The sequence below is a fragment of the Capsicum annuum genome, chromosome 7 (assembly GCF_002878395.1).
Source record: "Capsicum annuum cultivar UCD-10X-F1 chromosome 7, UCD10Xv1.1, whole genome shotgun sequence".
Taxonomy (NCBI): Eukaryota; Viridiplantae; Streptophyta; class Magnoliopsida; order Solanales; family Solanaceae; genus Capsicum; species Capsicum annuum.
Window position 1 is genome coordinate 222499652 of NC_061117.1, and position 20808 is coordinate 222520459.

Genomic DNA, 20808 nt, shown 5'->3' on the forward strand with positions numbered 1-20808 from the left:
CAAAAACAGTTAATTTTATTCATTTTAAAAGTTAAATTAGATTAAATTAATTTAATAATTTAAAATTAAAACTTATATATATACAAAACTATTCAAAAAGCATTATGAAATGCAAATTTTCGCATATAAATATTATGAAAAACTATATTTTAAAAATTAGTCAATATTTATAGTATTATTTAACTTTTAAAAAGGATACTATGACAACTAAAATTAATTTCTGTCCCAAAAGTTTAAAAGGTAAAGAATAACAAAAGGTTAGAATAATCTTCCATAAAATGCAGGATAAAATAAAATTTAAAAATAAAACAAAATCAGAAAAAAATTAGAGAGTTTTCTACAAAAAGGGGGACCATATCTATAATATTGACACGTGTCGTTGACCTAATGGAAGTTACATCCTTGTCCTCCTCCCCTGAGATATTGAGATTTCATATTCTATGGACCCCACCCAGATGTGAATCCCAATCACACATCACGAATCCACGTCCATGTCACTTTTTAAGATTAATAATTTGGTTACTTTTAATTTTCCCTCATAATTAATAAATCAAATCTAATTAAACACAAAAATCAAACCCTAATCTTCATAAATCCATTTGATCCTTGAAGATTACCTGAGGTAATAATAACAGATAACAAGTGTCTAAATTGGATGTACCTTTGATTAGGAGTCAAACAGTACATCTTAATATTAATATCTACATATTTTTGGTTTAAAAATACAAACGTCTTTTTCTTTTTTTTTAACATTCTTAAATTCCGTACAAAATTAAAACAAAGATAGGAATAATGTAATGCACATTTGTGGGATTTTGTTCTGATTATTTTGAGTTGATACAATTTTAACTTTTCCTATTTGTACTAATTATTATACTGATGCATGCATTTATCTTTAGCAAAAAATCAGTTTTGTTTTGTTGTTAGCTGTTTCTACTTTTTTTGTTGTTGTTATTGCAACTTGCAAATGTATTTATGAAAGATAGAGAAGAGTTTTAACGTCTATATCAATAAAATTTCATATAAATATCTCTTAATACTGTTATTGTAGGTGTGTCATTGAACGTATTTAGGGTTTATACTTTATTTAAACAAGACATTTCTACCTTTTTAAGCAGGAGTAACGTCTGCGTATAAATACATCGGGTTTGTTGTTTTGCTTAAAAAACTTGATATACATGAAATTAACTTAGAATTACAGAATAAATCAACACGTCAACTTGCTTTAAAAAGATCTTAGTGGAATAAAAAGTTAGCTAAATAATAAGCAAGAATATATAATATGGTAGATAATCCTGACATACTTACTCATATATAGGGTAGCACGATGTAAGGGTTCTTTTATAGCAAATTTTGATATCATTATCAATATTCAACAATAATTGCGAAAGTGAGAGTGGATGAAGTTGATAGATAATTAAACCACTTGGCGAGATGGTTAGAATTCCTTCATAGAGGGGTGGATTTACTGCCCTTATTATGGTGCGCCCGAATTTTTTATGATCGATCTCCTTACAAAAGAAGATATTTATATTTGTACGTAATTTATAGAATCGATCTGTGTTGGCTCTCATGCTTTAAAAAAGATTGAATAGTGCACTTATTATCTGATGTTCAAGTCCTAGAAAATAGAAACCTGATTAATTAACATGAAGCACTCCAATTTTATGTGAATTCAAATTAATCGGATTGTAAATTTCGCTTATGGTATGATTAAAAAAAGTTGATAGAAAGGTGAGAGCCGAAGGAAAGGAGGAAATTAACTTTTAAAGGGTGACATTGAAATGTAGTGTTACTTTGGGAGACAATGGGCTATACAATGAGAGTGACTTGGTGATTGCAACATTCACTATATATATATATATATATATATATATAATATTTTTACATTCATTTTTTACTATATTTTTACATATTTAATATTGATAAGATTACTATATTATTATTTGAATATAATAAACTTAATATTTTTGAGGAATGACGTTATTTAATACTATATAATAGAGGTAATCAGAAATTGAATAATGAATTTTTAAAATGGACAAGTAAACGTAAACACTCATGAATAGCTAGCTCATCACGCTGCTATCCGGATTAGTCGGGGCTCCAATGCGGGTACCGGACACCGGATGGGAAACCGAAAAAAACTAGCTCATCATCCCGCACTCAAATTTAATGAACATTACCAAACACTACACTTTGTGAGGACAATAATATTATGTCCTCTTTTTTCATTGTGTCGACACAAACTAACTAACAAATTAATAAAACAACTAATCCAAGATTATGCTAACCTCTAATTCTATTAATCACAAACATATATTAAATCACCATTGCCGGGATATAAGAGAGAGAGAAAAACACGTTTCTATCAAATCCTAGTCCTAGAATAATAATTAGTTTAAGTTATATGCTAAGTGTACGAAATATTCTACGTAAACTTGAACTGCTATTATAGACTATTCAATTTTTTACATAAAAACTGAAGAAAAAAAAAGTTGGTAACCTACAATAGCAGATCATAGTGTAGAATATTTTTTATAGTAAGTGACAGTACGTAAATAAAACTTAAATTCGTAATAAATGTAAGCCAAAGTTTTTGCTTGTTTTGAAGGTACAAATGACAGGATATTAATTCATAGAAAAGATTTACAGACTACAGTTGTCATGGTTTTTGTTTTCAACAATAGTACGAACTTGAACTTTATGATTTTATGTAACAAATTCTGGTTGAAGCAATTTCCACAATTCTACGTGTGGTAACTGATTTATATGGTCATTTAAAAGTTTTAATAATGCCAATCACAAATGTAATATTTTCAAATTGGGTATTATGATAGTTGTTGTACATATATACTTTTAAGAATAATATATATTTTACGCACATGTAAAGGCAAAATAATGTGGTGGTTAGAGGTGGAGCCAAGATTTCAACTCAGGGTTTAATATTTGAAAAAAATTTAATCGAAGAGGGTTCAATATTTAATTTAAATACATAAAAAATTATATATTTTTCCGTCGAACGGATTCGAATGAATGCCTTGCCAAATGACTGGCTCCACCCTTGGTGGTGGCAAATTGGTCGTCTAAGCTGAAGTTGAACGGGTTTAGATATGTTAGAATACAATTAAACAATAAAAGTGTTATATCTAACAGTTTTTGAGGTTTTCGATGAAATAGCAATACACTTCAACATGATATTAAAGAAGACAGAGGATAATTGAGTATCATTGCCACCCATTTATTAAAAAACAAAAAAAAATCATATGCTTGAACTGAATCATAATTTTTTACCCTAAAAATATTTGCCCTTGTACCAAACACACCCAAAAGTGTCCAAGAATTTCACTGCAATTATATATGGTTACGTACTAGTAAGGCTGAACAGAAAACAGGATAAGCACATGATGGAATCAAAAACTGTAGAAATTTGATTCTAATTGGTAAAGATATTTTGTACCTTTATATGAGAATCTTAAAGATACTTACTGGAATAGTATATATACTGCACGTTAACATGCAGTTGCCAATTAGTTGGATCCATGATTTGGACTATTACTCCAATTATATACATATTTAATGAAGGTTGAATATTGATACAGACAGCCTTAATAATCCTAATAACTGAATCAGTACATTTTATTAATCACAACTAGAAACTTATGTTCCTAACGAAAAAAAAAAACTGTCACAGGAATTCTCTTAACAATGATTAATAGTACCATGTAAAAACAGAAAAACTGATTTTTTTTATGATTAAATTTTATCGACTTCACGTATAAAAAGGTAAAAAATTATCCTCATTCAGTATTTTCACATTAACTTTTGAAATCCACATCGCTTTATTATAGGTGACAAAAGTAGTACTTAGAAAAGTGTTTATTCCTACGTAATAATATTAATTACATTCGTCCTTCGGGACTGACTCACTGGTTTGAAGGGTGGTAGCATGGGGTTTACCTAGTGCGGTTTACATCTCCTGTGTGATTTGCAGGCTACTGCACAGTGCGGGCTTTACCTATTGCGCGCACCATTGGTAGTGGCTGCAAGTTTTCATGGGGTTTCAAAAAAAATATTAATTACATTCGAGTAAATGACAGGTTTTTTTAAACTCTTTTTCTTGATAATTAATAAAATTTTGCGTGATTTCCAAAAAGATAATAGAAAAAGCCTGTCCCTTGAAGCATATTCGACCTCAGAAAAGGGCAAGTTATACATTATTCATCCGACTAAAAATAATCACATTTGCTAGTTAGTTATTTATGTTAATTTCTCTTGAAAAAATTCAAGAGTATTATAAGCAATTGATGAAGGCAAGCAACTAGGGATGGCAATGGGACGGAGCGTGCAACCCCCCAAGCCCATTGCCATTCCTAGCGGCGAAGTGGGACAAGATATAATATATTATAGACCATCAACGAAGCAGAATGAATAGCACATTGTACTAAATAATCGTGTGGTATTAATTAACGATGAGCTAAATAAAATTATGTAGAAGGAAGTCAATAGAAGATATGTATATAACACATTTTGTTAGCAAAATCACGTGAAAATGTCACATTATGGGTTAACATGGACAAAAGTTGGAAGAGCGACGTTACACCAACATTTCCCAAAACGAGCTGGAAGCACTCTGTGTTGCATAGTGTACGTGGAGGACTACGACCGAGGGACGTGATGGAATGGTTCAGATTCTTTCATCAATAATATATAATATAGTCTCGGATTTTGTACTTTAGAAATAAAAATTCTTTTAGTATGAGACGTTTTACTTTTAGTTAATGTGTTGTACTCGATATGAGTTCGAGAGTTAAAGACAAGTGAAATTTGAATGCCTAAGTATGTGAGGGGCGTTTTGGAGTAGTTCAGATCCTTTCACCTGTAATATATGATCTAGGGTTTTGCTCTTTGAAAAAAGAAATATATTTAGTAGGAGACTTTTGACCTTGTCACCTTTCTATATGAGATGATTTATCCTCTAATAATTAGCCGATATGAATACGAATTAGTAAGACAAGTAGAATTTGAATAGCAGATGATTAAATAAAAGCGTGTTTGTGGGAACCTCACGAGTGAGCACTCGTATTTTGGATGTCACACTCACACGTGTCTGCCGTTGACAAGACACTGAACATCAAACACGTGTGGCCCCTCCCACCCTACCCCCTACCCCCTACCCCCTACCCCCAACATAAATGCAAATAAGAAAACAGATTGTTGAATTTGACTAATCCTTGCAAACACTTTCCCCCAGTCTTCATTCTTAAACCCCACCCACACGTGAGGGTTTTATCTGTACTGCTTTCTTGTCGGGCCTCATTAATCAGGCCCATTTGGCCCATTTAACCGGGCCCAAATTCGTCATCCACACTATACTTGAAACGTTGCACCTATGTATACCATTTCCTACACCTTATTTTGTAAAAATTATCCAAAAATTCCTCATTCTTTCCTTTTTTTTTTTTGGGGGGTACCCGAAGGAGAATCCACAGCCTCTGTGGTAACGTGCTCATTGTGCAATAGCTCGCATCATATCAGAGATGTAAACTGCAAGCCACGGGCCGCGAGCACGTGGTGAGTAGCATATGGAGGCTGGAATCGATCCCAGGTCTGGGAGGAATTCCTCATTTTTATTATGTCTTTTAAGTTTTTCTTTTTTTAATTTTTTTTTTTGTCTCATATAACCACTTGTTACCCGTTAAATTGGCCCCATATTGTATTAGGTGGTGAACACAAGATTTAATTAATTAGAGTGTTGTCTATATTGTGTTTCAAAAAAAAAAATGTTTAACGAGTCACGACATTGAATCTAATATAGCTTAGTGTATTTCATATTTATATTTAACTAAACTATTTTAATAACGAGAATTATTAATAATGAGATATGTATATGTATATCTGGCCATGTCTTCCAAAATTCAAGCAGCCCACAATAGTTAGTGGTTTGACTTGACTCTAAATTATTACTTATTATTAATATGACATTTTTAATTGTACATTTAATACAAATAATGATTGACATTTTAATGAGAAATACAATGAATATAAAATAAAATTGATGAAAAAAACAGGAGACAAGGGATTTGGAGAAGGAACTATATAAAAATAGGGACTGAATGACGGTGTGTGACATAAATATTGGCTGTGTCTGTGTTTGAATGGACGTTATTATGATAAAACAAATTAAATGTCGTCACTATAAATACAGACCTAAATACTATGGTCAACTAGTTTAAAAAATATACATAAATAGTGTATATTTTAGACTAAATATACATATAATTCAGAGATAATGCTCATATACTTATGACAAAGTCAGTTCCTTCTACTAAACGAACCCTCAGTTCGGGGGCCTTCGTCAACATGTTACGAAACTCTAGTCTTCGGTAGATCATCATGATTAATTACTTGACTTAGAAGGGCGAACATCTAAGACAAGGGAAAGCGCAGTGCGCCTGGTGCAAATGACTTTCTTTTTTCATGATATACCAATCAGAATGGAGGGTCCTACCTATGTACATGATTGATAGAATCACTACGGGGTGGGAGGTGGGGGTCAACTTGATGCGGGAGAGGTATGAGTGCAGTTCAATCTTGTGGTGTATTCATTTGTAGTGAGTAAGGCTTCTTTCTCGTTGATCAGTTCGCATCCGCTCTATTGAAAAGAAGGAATTCCTACGACGATATTGGTCAACGAACGTATCACGAATGCCTTCGCTCTGTATATATTTTATCCATGTTAGATAAACTAGTTGATCAAACGGTATATATATATATATATATATATATATATATATATATATATATATATATATATATATATATATATATATATATATGTACCTTACCCTAAATTAAAATTAGGCAGCTATTTGTTACTATGTGAAGTTGAAATTAATATTGTGTATTCTATGTAATATTGATGATGCCATTATAACGTTGAATTGAGGAAAAGGTGGAATTCATGTAATGGCTGACATTATGTATGGTGTAAGACTTTATGAACTTTTGTTTGCTTTTTTGCACCTCATATTTCTTATCCTTAATTCTACTTAAAGATAATCATTACCGTAGAGGTAGCAAAAATAACTCATAAAATCATAACTGGCTCAACTCGCTCAAGTCTAGGGTTGTTATTATATTAATCACCTTATTTATTTTGACACTCATTCAATTCAACACGCCCATTTGATACCATGGTTGATAAGATTAGTACCAAAACTTTCATTCAACTCCTTCTATTACATGCTTAAAAATGTGTTTAAGCTTTGATTATATATTCGTAAAGTGACGTTTCACGTAGAATCCGATAGCAAATTAAAATGTAGATATTTCATAAAACTACGGAGATAGAAAAGGTGTAAATACCATTTAAACAAATATAATTAATACAACACTATATGGCACATTTTATCACCATAAACTCTATTTCCTTTTTTTTGAAGAATTAATATAAAAGTCAGTTTACCAACATGGGTTGTGGTGCAATGGTGAGACTGCTCCATCCTTAATCCAGAGGTCTCAGGTTCGAGCCCTAGGTATGGAGAAAATTCTATTGGGAGCGCTACCCCTTAATGGGCTCTGCAATGCGCGAATCGGATTTATCGGGGCTCCAATGTAGGTATCGAACACCAGGTGCGAAAACAAAACAAAAAAAAATAATCTAAAAGTCAGTTCATCGTTCACCCAATCATTTAAATAGAAAATATGATACTTATCATGTATAGCAGCCCAATATTTTGAATTTATGGGCTAGTCAACCCAAGGCAATCCAGTTTTGTTTAACCATTTGTTTGATATTTAGTCTCAAGGCACATGCAAACATTTCCACCAGATGACTCAATTTTCATTCTAATCTATAATACTCCCTCCGTCCCATTTTATCTATTCCAAATTAACTAAGTTGATGTCCCATTTTACTTATCGAGATAAGACAAACTTTTCTTTCCATGTTTTACCCTTTGAATTAATTACCTTTTCTTTAAATTAAAATGTAAACATCATTTAATAAGGGTACTTTGATAAACTAGTCATGTTATTTATTATTTTTCTTAATTGTTGTGTCATCCCAATTTGGAACAAGTAAAATGGGACGGAGGGAGTATCACCTTTTATCGTGCCTGACATAATTTATAACTACACAAATTTCTATGATTCATTTTATACCACATATTTTAAAAATATTTCTTTATTTCTTAAATTTTATTCCTAGTCAATCGATGCTAAAAAAAAACCGAGATCGAGGGTGCATGTTATATAGGACTCACGGTAGCATAAACCTTTCTGAGTCCATTACTGTGTCCCATTATTGGACCTATGATCCAGAATGCGTAATTACATCGAAATGTTTTTGAAATACTTATCCATGTGAATGTGCGGTGTATATTTATCCTTAATTACTTGATAATTAGTTTTGCAAATGATAAATTCAAATTGTATACATACGTGATTTTGAACTTTTTAAAAAGAGTTAACAACTTTAAGTAAGAAAATTTTATTATAATGCAACTTTAGTGGTATATACAACATTTTAATTTAACGAAAATATACAATCGAAGACATATAAATACATGTATAAAAATGTTATTTTTAAAAAATTAACAATTACGCATGAAATCTAAAATTAAGTAAAGCATGATATAGATATAGATGCATCGGGTGATTGATTGGTGTAATCATTTGTTTTCATCTTTAGAATTCCAACTAATCCAGTAAGGCACGTTAAAAGGGAAAAGCGCTCCTTATCAGGATATTCTCATACCCAGTTCTCTCATTATGTTAAGCTAAGAAAAGAAGAGAATATTTAAATGAAAAGAGAATTTTTGTTGTATTTCAAACTTGCCTTTTCGAAAGTACACTCGGAAGCAAAATACTAGAGCTAAAATAATTTGATTGATATCGAAATTAAAGCTCGCAACATCTATGCTGTTCGTACAAAATTTTAACTATAGTTGAAAAATAAAATTCAATCGGAAATCTTCAATGTTTTTATAATTTGGGCTTTTTCATCATTGGCCCAAATAGGGGACTAGTGGGCTTATTGGCCCGTCAGATAAAGGTCTTTGTGATTCCTTTTTGGAATTACTGTTCATTAAACGACCATTCAAACAAAAAAAATATCTTATAAATTATATAATACAGAGATTTTTTTAACCACATTTTAAATATACCTTTTGAGCACATTGAAATTTTAAAAAGACTGCTTGACTACGATTTAAAATTTAGTAAGTTATTGTAAATGCTAGGCAACTATCTAATATTTTATTTGTAAAGTTGAGTAATATATAAGCAAACATTAAACCAGAGTCTAACTTTAGTGAGAAAAGATATTTCTTCAGTGTCTATATATATGAAAAGAATTTTAATAGTAGCGTAAAAACTATTTGCATAAATATGCTCATAGAAGTGTTACTCCGAAAATAGTAGAAATGCGATAACGCTTTAGTAGTGAGTGAAGACTTACTTTACCATGGTCAGGCTAACAATTCCATAATTGAAGAAAATGCCATTTGGGGACCATTTCCCAATTGAGAGGTCAAATTAATTCGTTTCTACATGTATTAATTTAACAGGTAAAATATCATTATCAAGTAGTAATATCAAACACGTTGCAATAAATATACTACCATATGCTAATTTCATTTTCTTGTAGACTCCGCCAAACAATATTATCCATGCACGGTCATCCATTTATTGATCTTTATATAGGTTGTTTGGAGGGTGGTTACGTATCGTTTTATAATATATCGTATTGTATTATATTATTGTGATAAATATGATGGTGGGAGAGATAGTATTATTTTCTCTCGTGATATATTGTCAAACATCATTAATTTAGAGAATGAATCGATAATATTATTTAAAAAAGAAACAAAATACAGGGTAAAAAATTACAAAAAAGAAATAGGTTAATTAAAAGATCAGACCATAGCAACAACAACAAACAAACTCAGTGTATTTCTATGAAGTGGGGTTTAGGGAGGGTAAGATATACGCAGACTATATCGCTACCTCGAAGAAGTAGAGAGGTTGTTTCCGATAGACCCCGGCTCAAGATAACGCATAGTAAACAAGGAGTTGGATGACATAACAGAAATAAGGAATAGAAAATAATAAAAATAAAAATCAGAGAAATACGAAAAATATGAGAAATAAGGGCAACGCTAAAAGAGAAAATAGAAACTAGGAAAAAAGGAATAGGACACCCACCTAGTAGCAATATACACTCACATACCAAAAATATCTATGCACACAGTCCTAGAATTACTAACCTGGCTACACACACTCACACTAGCCTTCTACCCTTATCTGCGACCTCCACATCTTCCTATCTAGGAGCATGTCCTCAGAAAGCTTAAGCTGCTCCATGTCATATCTAATCACCTCCCTCTAGTATTTCTTCGGCCTACCTTTACTCCTCCTGAATCCATCCAAATCTAGCCTCTCACACCTACGAACTGGGGCATTCGCGCCCCTCCTCATCACATGTCCAAACCATCTCAGCCTTCCTTCCCGCTTCTTGTCCTCCACCGAAGCCACTCCCACCCTCTCCCGAATAATCTCATTCCTAACTCTGTCCCCTCTAGTAAGACCACACATCCAATACTAAACCACACATCCAAATGAAACTTTCATTGTTGCATAATGATAAATTAATTTGAGAGAAAATGGCCAAAAGCCCCCAACCTTTATCCCAAATCTCAACTACACACTTATACTTTGCGGAGGAACTCTTTAAAGAGTGTGAAACACATTCTCTCGCCAAGTCAGTTTTCGGGGGTGGGGAGGGGGAGCTAATAATTCCACTTTAAAATAGTTCAGGGGTCAAAAGACCCCCGCAAAGTATAGGTGTATAGTTGGTATTTGAGGTAAAGGTTGGGGGGCTTTTGATCATTTTTTCTAAATTTAATGATACAATAAAATAAATTAATTTAAGTACTAACAATTAGAATAAATAGTATAATTAAAATAACTATAAAATACATATAATCAATAACAACCTTCCAAACAAGAAGTTAGTTGTAGCTACCAATGTTTTTTTAAGCAAATATATCTACCTATAACTTTTTGACTAGTAGCTACGGATCATGAGGTCATGAGGAAAATGCCTTGATTTTCCCTTGATGTATTAAAAAAACCTCTGACTTAGGTAATTATAAATTATAGTTAAAAAAAAATTGAACATATTATTTGTCTAAATATTTATAATATACATTTCGTATATAACTATTGAACACCCTTAACAAAATTCTTCTTTTTGCCATCACGATTTGTGTACTCACTAACGTCTAGGCCTCTTCAAATTTTGCTTGTGGATTACATATATATATATATATATGTTTGACAAGATTCGTGATTTTTCAACTATATGACAATAAGCAAATTTACTAAAAATGGATGATGTTTAGGTTTAATGTTGTGGTATTTAGAGCTTAAATGTTGCTTCTTATTTATCACAAGATCGTTATCATTCATTAGATATTCTTGGGTTTAAAAAAATGAGCAAGTTGTAGTTTGATGTGATATAAAGAGAGAAGATGCATTTGCCAAATAGCAAGGACAAAATGTAGATGAAATTGTGTGGAACATATCTATGGCATCTTGATCATATAATTTTCAAGTATAATATTCCAAAAAGAAAACTATTTAGGAGAAAAATCCGGTTAATTACCACCAAGTATTTCAAAAGAGATTTTTTTGTTATTGCAGCTCAATAATTTGTAGTGTGACGATTCGGAGTACCTCCAGAGTTCTCGACTTTGAGCGAGCTATTGAAAATGCATGTTGATCGTCCCTAGAAATAGGTCCTGCAATCTATTCGGTTTTCTTTTCTAGGGAAAAACATTATTTGTAATATATGTGACAAAACTTCAGTGACAATTTTTCATACAATGTTTTTCCTTTAAAATATATTAAGAAACTAGCCAAAGAAGTCTTAATAAAATTAGTGGCCTAAAATCAATTTTTAATCCAAGATCTTAAATATATATATATATATATATATGATAAATAAAAAGTTAATGTTGCTTTTTTTGTGTGTTTTTTTTCATAATTGTTGTCTTTAGTGTAGTAGTATTATATTTGACATAGTAATATTATTATTTATAATAATAATGATTGATTTAAATTAATAAGACATTATGCGTTTTCAATATATTACCTTGGATGTTATTGTAGCGATATTATTTATTATTGTAAAAATTTGAGTAGTTTAATTCAAAGTTTCAAAATATTTCTATTAAATGATGATATTTCTCTTTTACTATATTCAATATTGTCAAAAAAAAAATGAAGTCATAAATTTAATAATTAAAATTCTTGAGGCCTTGGAGATTTTTGAAACATAAAGTAATGATTTTACTAGATTCACCTTTAAGTCACCTTCGAACTAGCAAAGGACTTTTCGTATTCATGAGAGATACTCGAATCTAATGCTTGAGATTTTTTATTTGTTATTTTTTGTTTGTGAATGAATGTATGTATGAAGATTTCCAACACTCTTTATCAATTTTGGCTTTATCATCATATAATTGAAATTGAAATCTTATTCAATAAAGAAGAAAGATATGAAATTCAAACAAATGGAAATATTAGGTGCCTATTTTAGATACAACCCCATATAGTCTACACTATATGACTTTTTCATCATTTTGTTCTTTGACATTTTATTGTAAAATAGTTGTGAAGTGAGGTCCAAAAGTGAATTTGACCTATTAATTAGTAAGATCAAATTAAATTTGAGCATACAATAATTGAACGAAACTTATCATTTTTTGAGATAACTTAACTGATTTGAAATTTCATGTAAAATATACATATCGAGATCTTTAATATGAAAATATAATAGAAAACCATTGTAAAATGCATACTTAACGATTTGAGAGACGTAATAGATTTTATAGAATTTTATTTTTGATGCGATATGATTCCTCAAGTATCGAACGTAAGGATAAGATATGTTACTTTTAAATCTAAGTTATTGACTTTGACATAGTGTGTTTAGTGATCACATCATAACAAGAATCTTACAAATTTAGTCCATGTGTGCCAAATCCGTAAGGTGAAAATACATATCATAAGATTATATTTAAATGATTAAAAAATTGTATATATCATGTATTAATTTCCTTTGTGGAAATGCATATAAAATGCAAATACTACTTTTTAAAATTAAAAGAGGCCAAAAAATCCCATCTAATTCAACATTTAAAAAAAAAAAAATCACCTGATGTTTGGTACTTATAATGGAGTCCAGCTAATCCAAATTCATGCATTGAAGGGTCTAATATGAACTACCCACAATGAAGTTCAATTAATCGAAAATTGTGTATTGCATGGTTCATTTTTAAACCAACGCTCTCAATAATTATTTTTTATCTCAAAACTCGATCTTGAAATCTCTAATTTAGAGTCAAGAGATGTCAACCTCCCCACAACAATTCTACATTCATTTCGTCCTTTTATAATTTTCTATCAAATGTTTCACCTCTATTATTTTACATTTGCCATAAGTTGCAATAAAAACAAGTTATAGGTCTCACTCCACTAGCATTAATTTCCTATATAATCCTTGGGGGGCTTTCCACTTCTTTAAAGGGAGTTAATTCATTTAACTTAAATTGTACTCAAAACTATTAAGATCGTATCACTCTTAATTACAGTTTTCTTATACAATAAATTTAGTGCTTGAGTTATAGATGAATGAATGTATACACTTTTTCCAAAACCAGGCTAAAAAATAGGCCTATTTCACCCTCCGTTTTTTAACTCCATTTTGTGCTCAAATTGATTGGTATTGTTGACAAAATTTCCTAACAAATCAAACACAAAAAATTAAGTAAATTTTAAGTCGTTGTACGATATTTTCTTTTTCTTTTTATTTTTTTGTTTCTCATTCGGTGTCCGGTACCCGCATTGGGATTCGATTAATCTGGATTCGCGCCGGGTAAGGCCCCATTTGGGGTAGCGCTTCCTACCAAGGATTTTTTCATATCCAGGACTCGAACCCGAGATCTCTGGTTAAGGGAGGAACAACCTCATTCACTGCACCACATCTTTTGATGATCGTTGTATGATATTTCTACTCAGCGTGAAAGAAGTCACTCTTAAGGTCTCTACGTTGTAAATCTTAAGTCGTTGTATATTTAGTTTGTTTCAGAAAGTATATCTCTATTATGTTTTGGGAACTCTCTTCAATTCAACCTTGTAGGTAATATTTTTAACACCACGTGACTAAAATGTCATTTGAACAATCTATATATCTTTAATTTAAAATTACAATATTTAAAAATTTTCTTTACTTTCTTAAACCTCCTACTAACTAAAAAACGAATAAATTAATTAAAACAAATGGGAAAACATTTTTCGAAAGAGTAGTACTCTCTTTCCAAGACAAAATTCAAATCACCGAAAATCTCAAGGTTTTGTTGTGTTTGTGTGTACACTCCGTTGGCTTGCCGGTCCCTTTTTCCCAATGGATTAATATTGATACCACCTCATTAACAACGGCCGACTCAGAATTTTCATTAATAATAATAAATACTTTTTCCGTCTCAAATTTAGATGACACATTAATTAAGAAAAATAATTAATAACAGGTAAAATGAGAAATCAAATTAAAAATTTTGAAACGGGTAATTTGAAACGGAGGAAGTATATAAAAAGCATATTAAGAAAATTAACCAAATATTTTATAATTTTCATTCAAGATGTGATAATTGAATGTCCTTTACCGATTAATCAAAATTCACATTGTATATGGCTTAACTTATTAAAAAAGGGGCATTCTGAAGAACTAAAACTCTCAGGGCTAGTTTGGTAGATTGTATTGAAATATTAATACATGTATTAGTTTAATGTGTATTAGAAGTATGTAACTTGTTTGGTATGCTTTTTTACCCTATGTATAACTAATGCAAACATTAGTTATACACTTTATTGTGTATTGAGGTGTTTATTACTAATACCTCAAAATTCATGGCATTAGTAATGTAATGGATCCAATGCATGTATTAACATGCTTAAAGACCTATTACCCCTCAAAAAAAAATCCGCATCCTTTCCAACATATATATTGAGGGTATTATGTAAAAAAAATAAAAAAATTTATTTTAGAAATTATACAATTTATGTTTTTTTAATACATCGAACAAAATACTGCATAAGAAAAATACAAGTATAACTAATACAAACATTACTATTACACCATATTTTGTATTATTTTTATACATTCTACCAAACGACCCCTCAATGTATAGGGTTCGAAAAAAGATCGAGTAATACGAGTCTATTATATGCAATCTTATCTTATATTTCTATAAGAAATTGTTTTCACAACTTGAACATCATTGCATATGGCTTATAAAAGATGAAAATTCCTATAAAAGATCATTAACATACTTAAACCATACAATAGGCACCAGCAATTAATTTTGCCTTCGATTGAAATGTCAATTTTTTCCTTCTTTTAAAAGTGTTTCATATATCAATAGTCAACACTAGCTAGAAAGGATATTATTATATTGCTTTACAACTAGCCTAAAGTGCCATCCACACGATTTTTAAAAAAAAAACTGAATTTGTAATGTATAATGCATTACAACTTATTTGATATATCTTTTTATCTATGTATAACTAATGCTTCATTAGTTATACACTTTATTGTGTATTAAAGTGTGTATATACACTCCATTTTCTATGTATTAGTAATACAAAAACTTTTAACACATGCATTAACTTATTAAATGACCTTAATACCCCTCTTAAAATATTTCACAATTTCTTTTCCTGTCATTTTAATTTTTAACAATGACTTTTCTCAAAACATTTCATAATTTCTTTTCCCACCATTTTAATTTACAACAATGAATAGTTGATTTAAATAACCACAACAAATTTTTACGTTACTTCGAGGGTCTTTAAAAGGATTTAAAAAAATCTTGAGACTATTCATTAATTTTACATCTTGTATTTTATTTTTATTTTGACTATGTTAATCCGTGTCGGCGTAACATTTCATGCGCAATGACGAAGGTCTTGCAATTAATCCTAAATCTCTATGTACTTGTTCAACAATACTAATTATGTTTAAGAAGGGTATTTTGGTAAACAAACAATTCTTTTATAGAAATTATGTAAGATATATTATTTCTTATACATTAAACCAAATAATGTATAAGAAATAATACACGCATAATTAATACAAGTATAACTAATACAAGCATTACTAATACACTATATTTTGCATTGTTCTTGTACACTCTACCAATCGGCCCTTAAAAGGGAAGAAAAATATTAAAGTCAAGCCAACTATCGATGGAACAACAGAAACATTCCTCCCAAGAACAAGACAGATGAAAATGCCAAGACATTTTTAAAATTTAATATTATTATAACTCATATTTTAGATTTTAACATTAATAGTTCAACCAATATTAATAATTTAATGTACGTTTGTTTCTCATAGGACCAAGATCTTTGACTATGAAAAAGGAGAAGGTACAACAATGAAAAAATTTCTAAGCTATGAAATAATTTCTCCATTTTAATAGCATCCAATGTTTAATTAGAGGTTATATATTGTTGAAAATAATAAGTTATCCATGGAAGTCATGACCTAAATAGGTGCTAATTAATGCACAACTTCTAGGAGTCTAATCACCTAGAGTAACAATTATTGGGCTGATCGAACATATTTGATAAATGAAAAAAATTAATGTTACGCTTGATAAATATGGATCTAATTTCATATATATATATATATATAAAATCGAGAATACATTTGATAAACCATGTTAATAAACACTATTTTCCTCAGAAAAAAAAGAAGAAGATTCCTTTACAATTTTAATCTTCATCCAAATGGCCTATTATTGGTAATTAAGAGCCAAATTGGCCGGGATTAAATTCTTCTTGTACATTATATTTATGTTAATTATAGTATATGAATTGAAAAATAAAATCTCAAGTTTCATTGTTTTACGGTTTACATAATCTACATTACATCGATCTAACCATCTATAAATAATTTAAGTTATATATACCGACATTTAATAAATAATCTGATTATCAAATACTTTGTACTCCATTAATGGTTGAAACTTGAACTTTTTAAGAAAATAGAAAACAAATTGTCACTTTTATAAACTCAAATTATGATCATTATTCGAAATCGTGTTGAATACAGAATAATGAAACCTAGTATGTTGTACACACAGAGAAAATTAAATGATGTTTACGTAGAAAAAGAATTACTACTATAAAATAAATAAATAACACCAGTAAAAGTTTATTAACAATAGATATGACGTTGGAAAATATCCATATTGGTGTTGAAAATGGAAGTTTCCTGGTAAATTATTGGGAGCATAATGATATCGGATATATATATATAATAGCCAGCGTGACGTAGAATAATAATTCATAGTGACCCCATGACCTTATTATATAAGGAGAAAATAATTGAGAGTTGTATTAAGGCGCTATGCAAAGGCAAACAAAATCAATCAATTCAACTACTGTTTTTTTTTTTTAGAAAAAAAAAAAAGGTATATTATTTTTTGTCTCTCGACTATTGAATTTTTAAAATTTTAGTCGTAGTGATGTCCTAATAAGTAATTTAAATTTTTTTTTATAATGACATTCTACCTATAATAGTAATGTCATTTAATTATAATGATTGTAAAGATTAGCTCTTTATAATAGCATATTTAAATATTCTGTAATATTATTTTGCAAAAAATATATTGTGTATACACTAAAATATTTAAAGTAATCATCGTGAATGTATCATGCAGACAATAAATTTCAAGTATTGATATCTAATTTAAAGGAAAAAAATTATATCTAAATAGTGCACATCACATATTTCATAACTTAAATGAGGAAAAAAACTACTAATATTTGTCATTTTTATGTTCATGTTCTTCTAATTTTGCATGGAACGTCAATTGCTTGTGCGCGTGTACATACATACATACATACATACATACATATATATATATATATAACAACACTTCTTTACAGCAATCATGAATTTTTCGGACAAACATTGTCACTATATAGGTTGGCCGTAGTAATTTTGATAACTACAAACAACTCAATTATGACATAAAAATAGAATAAATATTCAACAAAGAAATATTACTAATACATAAATAAGTGTAAACTAGTTAGACACATGGAGAAAATATATACAATCAAATCTCTCTATAGTGGCAATATGTATCTGAAAATTTTATGGCTGCTATAGAAATGTGTTGTTATATATGTATATTGACATTTAATATTTAGATCTAATTTAGATGCTATAAATAAAAAGTAAATAAAATTAGAAAAAGCATGATTATCAAGTCGTAAAATAACTGATGTGCACCATTTAAATATAATTTTTTTCTTTAAATTAGATATTCATATTTGAAATTTATTGTTATCATGACATTGATGATGATTACCGTGGATATTTTTATATTTTATTATGTACATAATATATTTTTAAAAAAAATATTGTGTTGTTATACAGAGGTGATTTTACAATCAAATGTATCGCTGTAATAAATATCATTGTAATATCTAGAATGTTATCATAGAGAAGTAAAATATAACTTGAAAAAACAGTTCTGAAAAAAATCAAACCACTATAATAAAATATCATTATAACATGATGATGTTATAGAGATTGTCTGGCTGTACTATATTAAACATTACAAGGCAGCCCAAAGCCCCCATTGTGCAAGGTCTAGGGGAGAACCAAACGGAAGGGTCTTTTATAAGCAGATTTATTATGCATTTCTATCGGTGATTATTTTACAAATTTAAATTCATAATCCCCTAATCACATCACAATACCAATTACTCCGAGCCTCCCATTTAATTGAACATCACAAGAATGGAGGGACAAAATTTGTTCCTATTTTTATTGTTTACCTAATCAATTATCAATACAAGTATATTGAGACCCTACCGAAGGCAACATAACAAAATCAGCCTTAAATTCCTCTTTTTCCATAAATAAATCTTTTCATTTCCCTTTTTCTCCAAATCTCCCTCCACAAATTTCTTTTTTTTTCCCCTTAAACCAGTTCTTAAACCACCAAAAAATCATAACATAAAACCCACAAAACAAAAAAAAAAAAAAAAAAAAACAATCTCCCACTCTCTCTCTCTCTCTTTAATCATGGCATTTCTTCAAAAAAAAATCCCACTAATATTGCACATGTTGTTCTTGTTCTTCTTCAAAGTGGCTATTTCATCTATGTCCATCCATGATTTACTAAAATCAAAAGGTTTACCAGCAGGGCTACTTCCAAAAGAAGTGAAATCCTATAATTTATCAAATAATGGACTTCTTGAAGTGTTTTTAGATGGACCTTGTTTGGCTAAATTTGATACTATGGCATTATATGATAGTGTTGTGAAGGCTAATCTTACTTATGGTTCACTTGCTGGTGTTGAAGGACTTTCACAACAAGAGTTATTTGTTTGGTTACCTGTTAAAGGAATTATTGTTAATGATCCTTTATCTGGTCTTATACTTTTTGATATTGGCTTGGCTCATAAACAACTTTCTCTTTCTCTTTTTGAAGATCCTCCTCATTGCAAACCTGATGGTAAGTTTATTGTTTTTATTTGTTATTTGGAAATTACTGACCAGACTAATTTGGATTTGCGTTGTGTATGATTAGTACTAGAGTTTTTGGTTTCATTGCTTTTCTGTTTTGTTCTCATCCGGTGTTTGGTACTTGTAATCTGATCAAATTTGAATTTACGTGGAAAAATCTTACATTAGGAGCTAAAGCGTTCTCTAATAAAGGTGAATTTATAACTCTCTCGTTAAGAAAGAAGGATATTCCATCATAATGCTTGTTAATTAGTTGAACACGAGATTATTGATTAAGGATGAAGAGATCTCGTTCATTTAATCGTATTCAATTGCACATTACTACATTTTCTATGAATTATTTGTGGGTTTTTTCTTTCTTTGTTAAAAATATTTCCTAGTTTTGCTTTGTTTTGTTTTTTTAGATTTTTTTTTGGGAAATTTTAATGAATTTTCACAAATTTCGAGGGAACTTGATTGAAGTTTCTAGTTTTGTTGTACTATGTAGTTTTCCATGTGATTTTTCTGGAAATGAATTGATTTATCTTTTTTTTTTCCTTCTGAAATTAAGGTACTGTCACTGAACACTTACTAGAACATCCTATGTCAAGTAATTTTCATGTACTCTTTTTGTTTAATAAAAAAATTATTTAACTATTTAATTTCAAGAATTTGATATTTTTTTTTTTTTTTTTTTCTTAGAAAATGCAGGCGTTGTGAAGATGAATGGTCGGAAGGAGAAGGGATTTGAAGATCAATGATGGAAATTAATCAATTATTATTAAATGTCCATAATAATTATGGATTATGATGGGTGGGGTGGGGTGGGGGGTGGGGGGTGGCGTGTTAAGTACAAATTACCAGGCTTGATTATAGGATCTTTTTAGACTTTAAATGAGATTTAGGGGTGTGGATGTAAAAATTTTGGGTTTATCATATAGTATATCTTTTTACTATTTTTGCAAATGCTAATCTTCTACTAACTTTTTCTCATTCCTTTTGTTTCTTCGTTTGTTTCAACCTACGTGTATACTTAAGGTATATTTAAAAATAAAGCAAGAGATCCCTACTTCTACTCCTAGATCCCTCAAAATTCTCCATTTTAAAAATAAATTACATTACCTAGGTATATGAAGTATTTGTACTACATAAGTTTTAAGTGCAATTTCATAACAATAATAACATATTAAGAGTTACGAGTGAAATTTGAC

At 29.8% G+C, this 20808-nt stretch overlaps 1 protein-coding gene across 4 annotated transcripts; it reads left to right on the top strand.

Moving 5' to 3' along the window:
- The first annotated feature begins 18696 nt into the window (after positions 1 to 18696).
- On the top strand, positions 18697 to 20563 carry LOC107878729. 4 transcript variants are annotated; one of them, XM_016725828.2, is made up of 3 exons: positions 18697 to 19607; positions 20169 to 20207; positions 20300 to 20563. In XM_016725828.2, exons 1-3 carry the CDS (start codon positions 19175 to 19177, stop codon positions 20356 to 20358), a joined length of 531 nt encoding a protein of 176 aa, XP_016581314.1. In that variant the 5' UTR covers positions 18697 to 19174; the 3' UTR covers positions 20359 to 20563. The 4 variants fall into 4 exon arrangements, with proteins under 4 accessions (XP_016581314.1, XP_016581315.1, XP_016581316.1 ...); XM_016725829.2 differs by having other exon boundaries at positions 20309 to 20563; XM_016725830.2 differs by lacking the exon at positions 20169 to 20207.
- The last annotated feature ends 245 nt before the right edge of the window (positions 20564 to 20808 follow it).